At 33.5% G+C, this 10512-nt stretch overlaps 1 protein-coding gene across 1 annotated transcript; it reads right to left on the reverse strand.

The window, feature by feature from the left end:
• Positions 1 to 5564: 5564 nt before the first annotated feature.
• On the reverse strand, positions 5565 to 10512 carry LOC129921704 (uncharacterized). Its single transcript, XM_056004226.1, has 3 exons — positions 10233 to 10512; positions 9152 to 9312; positions 5565 to 7029 (listed from the first exon to the last, which is right to left on the reverse strand). The coding sequence occupies exons 2-3, from the start codon at positions 9283 to 9285 to the stop codon at positions 5844 to 5846; spliced, it is 1320 nt and encodes a 439-aa protein (XP_055860201.1). The 5' UTR covers positions 9286 to 9312; positions 10233 to 10512; the 3' UTR covers positions 5565 to 5843.

The raw sequence follows: 10512 nt of genomic DNA on the forward strand, positions 1-10512 counted from the left end.
GTTACAAAGTTCAATAATAAAATATTCAATTTTACTACTAGATTTAATACTAATACAAGACTGATCTCTACAAATTCTAACTCAAAACTAAAATACGTCTTATCTCTACAAGATTTACATTCCAGACTGAAGGTTCTCCAAGGCGACCCTTTTGACCTTGTTTTTGAAACTTGGCTTAACCAATGAAATTGTTTTCTTCAACCAATCAAAATCACTTCCTGTGGCGTGTGTCTGCTACCTGCTGTTTGTTATCCCGTCCTTGACATAGTTTATTTTAAGTTACTTTATACTTTAAATTAATACGTGACAACTAATAAATAATTTATTGCCATGTTCTTGCTTTTATTTATAAAAAAATCTGTTGTTATAAATTGTCTTAGATCTTGTCTCTAGGTCTTTCAATAGCACGAATTAATATTTAATCTCATTTTAAACAATCGGGGCAAACCCCAATAACGCCGGTATTTATTATCATCATCATCAGCATTTGTCCCTTAAATTTCGTCGTAGGACGTGACAGTTTGAGTCACCAAGTCCACTCATATTTCCAGGTCGGGAGCAGTTCTTTGTAGGATATCAAGTTTGAGGCCGGTCCATTCTTTTATATCACCGAACCAGGATTGACTTGGCACGTTGATAGGTTGTCACATCTGTTAGATCAAGAACATCTGATGTCATAGGTACTAACATTGAGTAAAAACTGTTTTTAACTGTAAAGATCAAGAATTATTATTATTATTATTATAGCTTTTATATAGCGCTACTTTCATGCTTATAGCATTCTCAGGGCGCTTTTGGTCCAATCTCATTTGTGAACCAGTGGGGGGGGGGGGGGGGAAGGGGGTATCTAGGAGTAACACAACTCTGCCCGAGTCGGGTGTCGAACCTCGAGCCCCTTTCTAGGTAGCCAAGCCAAGCCAAGTTCAAGCGCACTTGGCCTCTCGACCACGCTTCCCACAATCACTGTTCATGCCATGATCTTGTTTTCACTGTTATAAGAAATGTCTCTATGAGATTATCCTACACCCAATTCTAGGTCTTTTTAATGACACGTACCAATCATGACCAATGTCTATACAATCTCATTAAAAATAAGGCTTACTTAAGGGCAGAATTAGGCGACGTTGAGATCGATACACAGCACAATGTCAAAAGTTTCAGTGATCTTGCATGTAAGAAATGTGTATACACACACTGAGTTGTCAAAGTGCTTAGCTACATACATTAAAAACAGGTTTCTTGATCTAGATCCAACGTCCTAACAGTACTATCCATCGTGGGGATATTTAATACATTAAGGGAAATTAAAGACGTTGGAAAGCATAATTATTAAATCAAAACAATTCTAGCCAATTCTAGGTAGTCTGACGACATTGCAGACAGTTTTTCGCGCTTCTTACATCGCAATTTGGTATAGCTGAACGAGCTAATCCTATTGGCTAATGAGATGTGATACTCCAAGAACAAAAAGATTCCTTGTTGGCATTAGTAAAGGTAAAGAAAATAATTAATATGATCAGTCCCGGATTTTAGTAAGTGTAGACCCTATGCAGAAGCGTAGCTAGGGTGGGGGGAGAGGATGTCCAAACTCGAAAGTCCGCCCAGGCTCACACTTGAGGGGGGCAAATTAATATCCTAATTTTTTTTTTTACATTAATTATTACGCCACTGTTATGTAATCTTCAAGTAAAAAATATTAGACAGCATTGATTTAGATTATGTTATAAATGCCTTTGCCGCACACGATATGTTTATGTTATTTATATATTGTACCAATTGAAATGTAGACTTATATATATTTATTAAATACATTATCTCATGTCATGATCTCTAATGTCAAAATGCAGGGGCCCCCTAATCCCTAGCTAATCCACTGCAAGATTTTGACGGAGACCCACTACCATTTTAGGTAATATTGATACATATAAAAGCATGTCATATATCTGAAAAGAGAAATAGGTGATTTCTACATTTTAATCTAATTTGCTCCGTTTTCCATTATTTAGTTGCGTACTTATAACAAAAATAATTTTGAAACGTGGAGGTCCTATTTAGTGGTGAGGTCCTACAGCGCTGTGCGTCCGTACAGTCTTCTACTGTCGAAAATCTTTATTAATGCAGTGGTCAAAAGGCTAGGAACAATAACCTTTGTTGATGAAATTTCTGTGTTAACAATAACATGAGTTATGTTCCTTTATCAAAGTTGTTCTTTTATGGTTGTAACTGTTTGCACTACATTTAAAACATTGATTTGATGTTTACATTCCAAAACTTCGGGTTTGTTTTTGTTAGTTTACAAGATAATCTAAACTCTGCCACATCGATATTTTTGACTGTTAGGATTATTATTATTATAGCTTTTATATAGCGCTATATAGCTGCTAACTAGCATGCTCAGAGCGATTTGGTCCAATCTCATTTGTGGACCAGTGGTTTTCCATGCTGCCTTTAGGCGCTTACTAAACACAACTCTCTAGGTAGCCAAGACGAGCCAAGTTCAAGCGCACTTAGCCTCTCGACCACGCTTTGACCTGATGAATCAACGATTTTTATTTAGTGTCATTTGCTAATTTATATAAACAGGAATGAATAATTTTAATAGTTAACGAATGCCGCCATTATTTAAGATCCATCATTAAATATAAAATAAGACACTTGATAAGATTTTACCCTGAGACCTTCATTGTGCCAAAGGGATGACTGGCTTAATTTTACAATGCGCTTCAGACTTCAGTTACAATAGTCCCGAGTTCAAACCCTAGATATCGTCCCTTGAAACTCTGCAAACGTTAAAATATTTGAGAATGCAGGTCAAAAAGTTTAAAACGACAAAGAAATATGTGTTTACAGGTTGTCACAACATGCAAAATTTTGCTATTGCCTTGTTCGTAATCTGCCTGCATCTATAAATCTCTCTTCTATGATGGTTCAAGAAGAATGGCGCCTAAGCTTGTCTTTAAACATTTTCGGGAGTCACCATTGTTACGCCTATCAACTTTCATCTTGCCAAAGTAATTAACCTTGCGCAAGGTAGATCCTAATGCAGGATACATGCTCAGCCAAGCGTAGTTGTCAAACTAGACGTGTCTTTAACGCCACTGATTAGGAAAAATGCATTTTCGCCACACTTCTATGGATATCGTCTATACGTTTATTTAAAAAAGTTAAAAATTAGATGTACCTAATCTTTGGCAAGTGTACATAATTTCTTTGCTCATTAACCAGAAATTTTGCAATACATATGGAGATTCCAATTATAAGTTTGAATCGCCTTTGACTTTTTTTTTTATTTTCTAAACATACTTGTATAGATTTTAGGGTTTGTTTTGTAATTTAATATTTTGTCCCTGTCCACTTGTAGTAAGTAATAAGACTAGTAGTACATTTGAAATTTCTCTCTATTTCCCGTAACCGAAAAGAGAAAAATTTCTTCAAAATTAAATAACAAAAATATGCAATGAAAAATTGGTTTTTATTCAAAATGTACAAGTTTAAATATTTTATTATTGTGTTTTAAATAGATTATAATATATATTTTGTTTGTTTAAAAATTTTATAATATGTAATGCTAAAATATAATTTATATATGTTGTGATAATGTGTCTATTTACTTTAAATAACATTTTTTTTGACGAAAAATGCAAAATTTTGCTATTTAAAATGTCCCTAGAGTTCTCTATATCATTGTACTACGAAAATAATCTACCAAAAGGTCATCGTCAAAGGCTAATAACTGTTGGAAAAAGATGTCATCTATTTTTAATTTATATAAAAATTACTAGTTTTTCAATTTTAAATGTCAACTACATAGAACATTATATTTTTTTAAATTAAACTGTTTTAAATGAAATCTAATGTTTTAATTTTTACAAATTTCAGCATTTGGAAGAAATATTGAAATAATGTTTTGTAAAAAAAAGTATTGAAAGAAAATTGTAGATTTATCTTTAAAAAAAAGCGAGTTTCATTCAAAATATTTTTATATAACCTCAATTTGCAATATTTTCATCGTTCCTGTGGTGTTTACGTAGAGTGTTGGCTTTTAGTGCCAAAGGTACTTGGTTCGAAGTTTCAAGCAGGCGTTTTCTAAAAACACACTTTTTTTTTCCTTTTCTTTTTTTTTTGTGTGTAAAAAATGAGATTCGGTACTACGATAACCTTAAAAATAATAAATTTATCTTAATAAATATTTATTCTAAGCTTAAAAAGTGAAGAAAGATGCAGACTTATTACTTCAAGATGTTCATCTAGCTTTTGTTGTAACTTTATTACTTCTGTATCTTAAATGATGATTTCTACAGCTAGTCTTGTCTAACAATATGATCAAACCAGTTCTTTAAAAAAAGATCAACATATAAACGACATTATACAATAAATATGTGGGCATTCTTGATTTGAACACCAAATAAAAATTGTTAAACTACGCCCAGAGATTGGAGGATCGACGGGAATATTTACAAAAAAGAAACAAGAAAATGAGTCGTTGGTATAGCTAGCTACAATGTTATTCATTTTTTTAGTAGAGAAAAGAAGCCATTTTCTGGCTCGTAAAGAAAAAGAACGTGACATTTCCCATTATTTTATGTAATTACTAGATTCACGGGCTTCTAATTAAATAGTTTCAGGTCAATTTCATTTCGTTTCTGTAGCTTTTCATTAATATGGCTCGCGACTTGAGTGTCAGAAAATAAAATGGCCCGCATGTCGCATTAGGTCGGGCATCACTGTTCAAGAACATTGACTTAAATACACTTGTACAGAAAGACACGTTTTGACATGCGATAACATCACATACCATAGATGTGATAATTCTAACCTGACATTGAGTGTAAAAGCGAATGACTCCTGAGCTGGTCTTTAAACAAAAGGATTAGAGTAAGGTAATCCGGCTACTTTGAAGTAATATAATTTTATATTTACAATTAAGTGCACAGTCCACGTCGTCAGATCTAGAAAACAAACATGTCCTTACCTAACCATTACTACAAACGTTCTTCTCTAAGCTATATCTGTTCTATGTTTTTAATTTACCTTCGCGTCACTAAGGAAATCCCTGATTAAACCCAAACTTCTAAGCGTTTAACTATTAAATCATTACATATTTTGTTCTACTTTGTTTCCAGCTCAAAAGTAGTAAACATTAACAGTAAAGCCAACATGTCGCTTAATGAGACCAACAACCCATGTGGACTGAATTCTCTGAGTAGTTAAAGGTACTTCTTACTGTTTCTCCATCTCTATATAGTGAATACCAAAGCTGAAAAAAAGATACAAGGCTTACTTATCAAATCAAGTCAAGTGCGCTATGAGGTTTTGTTTTTACAATTTTAATATTAAATTGATATTAAAAAAATCAAAACATATTATTCTACCAAGAGAGTTTATTTTAAAGGAAAGCCAATTGCAAATAAAATATAAAAATATTTTTTAATCATTCCTTCTAAAATTGTTATGTTAAAAAATGGTAAAAAAGTGTATTATGTATCACATTTATTATGTAAATAACAATGTGCATAATCTTTTTAGCTTAAGTTTTAATTTCTATAACAACGAATTTAAAATAATGATTTTTAATGAAATTCTTTAATTTTTTACATTCTCCTTAAAAATACAGTTCATACTTTACCCATAAACAAGAGAATCTATCAATAAATAAAACTGGACTATTAGAGCATGGAATGGTTGCCTGAATCAGCCAGGAAAACCGATCATTTAGCAGAGCTTAAGTCTCTAATTAAGATACACGACTATGTTTTTAATCTTAAAAAATCCTTTATTCCACTTTCAGCCTCAATTAGAGGCTACATTTCTGAAAGCATCTCTTAAAGAAACCTCAAGTTTGACTAAGATTGTAAGCTCTTTGTATCAGAGATTGGCTTCGCGAGGGTATACTCTTTGAATGCTGCCTTTGTTGCGTGCGTAGACATCTCGCTTTGTCCAACAGCGTGTGCTTCTGGACTGGTCAAAACATCATACATATTAAAACAGTCTCTCACTTCCTCTCCAAGTTTAGAATAAACGTTGTTGGGAGACACAACGATCTGGTCTGGGTTCGATACTGTTGTGATAGAAACATGTTCATTCTGATATAAGGTCGCTTCGTTTAAAACATTCTGATCAAAGCGATATCTCGCAGTAACTGTTTCAGAATTGTTCTCACGTAAACTGTCATATATAGGAATGTTTCCTGTTCTAAGAGTTTGTTTGTTTCTGGAACTGCAATCTTTGTTTACGATACTATAAACAGGCTCCGAAGACGAAGCAGTGTTTATAATTTTATCGTCTGAGCTTGAGGCTACGATAAATTGTTCATCCAGAATGAATACGTCATTATACATGCTGGTTTGAGAGTAGTTTAGATTTGACGTCATATCGTTCGCTTGCCCGGTAGCAGCAGCTCCAGAACGCAGGATCGGAGTTCCGTTTCTTGATTTTAATTCAGCCAAGTATCGCTTCCACAAAAGTACAATGATGACTGTCAGTACAATAACGACAGCAATGACTACAGCGACACCTATGAAGATAAACGTGTAGTTGATTTCATCATCTTCATCGTGTTGCTGTGGTTCTCTCTGACCTGTATCGGTGCTGGACATCAAATTTGGAGACTGTCCAACAGGTTTCAATGAGATGGTTGTCGACTCCTCGCGCTTAAAAGATGACGAGGAACACGGACTTTGGCACTGACCAAATTTAAGCAAGGTGCTCGAATTGTAGTCGATAGTCATTGATTGATTGATAATCCACGTGAGACCAACGCATTCCATCCCACAATTCTCCTCTCTGAAGTAATAAGGATGAACCCCTAGTACAGGGCAGGTCTTGTTTTCTCTTTGCCTCATGCACAAGAGTTGATTCCTGGACGTAACCTTTCCGCAGATGTAATAGTTGACCACCTGCGTCTCGAGCTCCTTGGAAGGTAACAGTTTGGTTTCGACATTGGTGATGTACCTTGTTGTCTTGGAGGCGCCCTGGGAGTAGGTGAAGACGCAGGCAGCAGACGTAGAGTTACACACACAGTTCTGGAAGCTGAAACAGAAATGAGAAAATATTTTATTGGGTAGAAATCTATTGAACATCACTAAGCTTTTCTAGTGATGGGAACTAAACTAAATTTAAAATGTTAAACTAAAACTAAGTTTCAACTAAAATAAAGTAGTTAAACTAAAAGTTTATCATGAATTTCAAAATATAATTAAACTAAACTAAAGAAAATTGATATTAAACTACAACAAACTTTTTTATAACTTTTTTTTTTTTGGGGGGGGGGGGGGTAATCTAGATCTAGCTATAATCATCCGACCCTATGCCTGGGTTTGATATAATTCTTTTAACATTGTAGAAATATTTATCCATTATAAAATCAGTAATAAAGAAGATGTTTCTAACACAAATGTTAAGCACAATAAAATTAGAAAAATAAAAAGATGTCTAAATATATATGTGGGCTTGTATCTATGACTTGAATTAAAATCTTTACCTGTTACGTTTTGAAAAAAAAATTTCTATCAACTTAGATAAGGAATTTCTCATTTAGATCTAGTAATCATAGAAATAGAAAGAAAATATTTGGAATTTTATGAAACATTTGACCTGTGTAACTATTTTAGTGTAAAGTACATGCTTGACTAACAATGCCAATGTGTTATTTTCTTGTCTGACCACTCAACATACAACACTATATAGCATAACCGTTAAACGCGTAAGAAAAAAAAACATGGGGGTGGTCTTGTCATTATGGACTTCACACTACAGTACGCATGTGTACGTCTCTCTGACTAGGTTGTTAAAATCAGTCGGACACATGGTCTACTTACTTTCTGGACAGGGAGGGTGTGTAACTATTTTAGTGTAAAGTAGATCTACGAATATGCTTGACCAGTGTGTTATTTACTTGTCTGACCACTCCACATTAAGCTAACACTATTGCATAACGCGCAAAAAAAAAACAACAACACAGAGTAGTCTTGTAGTATCATTGACTACACTCGTACAGTAGGTCTATCTGATCTGGTTGTTAAAATCAGTCGGACACAGTCTATTTTGGTCAGGAAGGATATGGATTAAAGATGTTTTTTTTTCTAGCGTTGGTTATCCTAATGCTTTTAGATCTTTATAGACCTAATAGCCAATTTAGACCTAGATCTCTATAATAAGTCCTAATACTAGAATGTATTATACCGCACGTTTTGGGCTTCATCTATTATAAGCTGTAAGCTATAAAAAGGGTGTACTTGATGTACCTGCAAATAATAAATTATTGTTTGCTGCAAATGAATCGATTAAAACTACTAAATATTGATCTAACTCGTTATTCAGATTCCCACTTTAAACAGAAATTAAAAACCACGCGACTCAGAAAAAAATTCGAAACAACCCCATTCATGATATTGCAAAACAACATTTTATAATACTGCTACTTTCAATTGCACATATTGACTCCCATAACTTATACTTTACCCTCTTTAAATGCAGAATGACAAAATAGTTGATAACTGCTGCGTTTGTTATTAAAAGTTTTTAATGTTACGATACCTATTTGAACTAGACTATTTAACTGCAGTTTTAACTGATAATGCTCCTTCGTCCCTAGTGCTATTAGAGCATGGAATAGGTTGCCTGAGCTAGCCAGGAAAACCAGTGACTTGGCAGAATTTAAATCATTGGTTAATATGCATGACTGAATGCATGACGCGTAGGACGTAATCATCTTCTTTTTTGAAGTAACGTCTGTATTATATAAGATAAGATTTCAACTTGGCACATATTGAGCACACATAATATGAATACATGTAAATATTCTCCTCTGACAAATCCAAATATGATATACGTAATGGCTATGTCTTCTATTCTGAAGATCAAGGATGAGTGTTTCACAGGCTCCAGAAGTGGAAAAATATGCTGGTCGCAACTGGATTTGCGTAGTCATGTGATACACATATCCTGAAATTTTTGCATGATCAACTTCAACTGCAGTTTTATATGATAAATAATTAACGAACTTAACACTAGAATCAAAAGGAAAAAAAAAACTATAGACTATGGCGTTTTTGTGTGCAAATTTGTTTTATTTTTTAAAAATTATATTTACGAAAATATAATTATGAACTATAATAAATCTTAAACTAAAAATATGTTTAAAATATAATACCTATTTAAAATTGCTTCCGAGAAATGAATTTGTTTGAATGTATTCTGTTGATTTTGGTCCTTATGTGTGACTGTAATGGTCAGGTCTGAAAGAACTCCAGAGACCATCATGAGGGGGAAGACCAGAAAAGTCATACTCAGGTGTCTCCAGGTAGACTAGAACTGAAAAGAAAAGATTTTTTTTTAAAGTAGATTTTTATTATTCAGCGCAAGGTGAAACTGAGCTTACGTTAAAACTGAACATAGGATAAAAATGAGTTTGGTCCGTTTGCTTGTTTGTTTGTTTGATATGTTTCGGATGTTACATCAGAATTTAAGATTATTACATCCTAGCCCAAACCTTCAGCAGGACGACAGGGGTATGACAGCAGGCAGGGTTTGAACTCGGGACCATTGAGACGACAGTCCAGAGCACACACCACACGACCAGTTAAAACTATTCAGGAATAGCTTAAAATGAACTTAATGTAAACTTAAGATCAAGGTAAAAAGAAACTCAAGTTGACTCTAAACTCAAGGTAAAACTAAGCTTAAGGTAAAAATGAGTTCAAGGTAAAACTAAACTCAATGTAAAACTAAGCTTAAGGAAAAAATGAGTTCAAGGTAAAACTAAACTCAATGTAAAACTAAGCTTAAGACAAAATGAGTTCAAGGTAAAACTAAACTCAATGTAAAACTAAGCTTAAGGAAAAAATGAGTTTAAGGTAAAACTAAACTCAATGTAAAACTAAGTTAAAGGTAAAAATGAGTTCAAGGTAAAACTAAACTCAATGTAAAGCTAAGTTTAAGGAAAAAATTGAGCTAAGATAAAAAATTATTTTGAAATGGGGATAGACTCAAAAAAATCCTGACATCTGAGCCATTGTACTCTCAAGCCCTCGATCATTATCAATATCACTTCTCTCGGGAATGTGTTCACAATGAAAATAATAACAAATATGAATGAAACATTTAAATAATAATAATTATTATTATTATCCATAAGGAAATTATCCAAAAGGAATATATCGGATCCTATTAATATAATAGTTCCAAGAATTAACTTGTAGCATGTAGAAAGAACACACAAAAAAGTTGCATACTTTCCATCAATGTTGTGACGAAAGTCTGCACCCGTGGGTGAAGTCTTGATTCCAAATCTTGCTTTACAATTGTGACCTTCCTCTTCTGACGATTGAACACATAACTTAAAATGAAACTATAATGTCACAAACGCCATACATTAGCTGCACCGATGCATATGCCCAGCATACATCGGCCATATGTTTACAATTTCGCTTCAACTATTATTAATTTAAGGTCATTTTCCGAAACAGAACGTGTCCCGAAACGGATGATTAATTCTGTTATAAAGAAATAAAA

The sequence above is a fragment of the Biomphalaria glabrata genome, chromosome 11 (genome assembly GCF_947242115.1).
Source record: "Biomphalaria glabrata chromosome 11, xgBioGlab47.1, whole genome shotgun sequence".
NCBI lineage: Eukaryota > Metazoa > Mollusca > Gastropoda > Planorbidae > Biomphalaria > Biomphalaria glabrata.

What these genes read in the sequence shown, in the direction of transcription:
- LOC129921704 (XM_056004226.1), bottom strand. Translation starts at nt 9,285, where the DNA reads ATGACTTTTCTGGTCTTCCCCCTCATGATGGTCTCTGGAGTTCTTTCA. An exon ending in TCGGAAGCAATTTTAAATAG is followed by an intron (nt 7,030 to 9,151) that starts GTATTATATTTT and finishes TTTCTGTTTCAG; the next exon opens with CTTCCAGAACTGTGTGTGTA.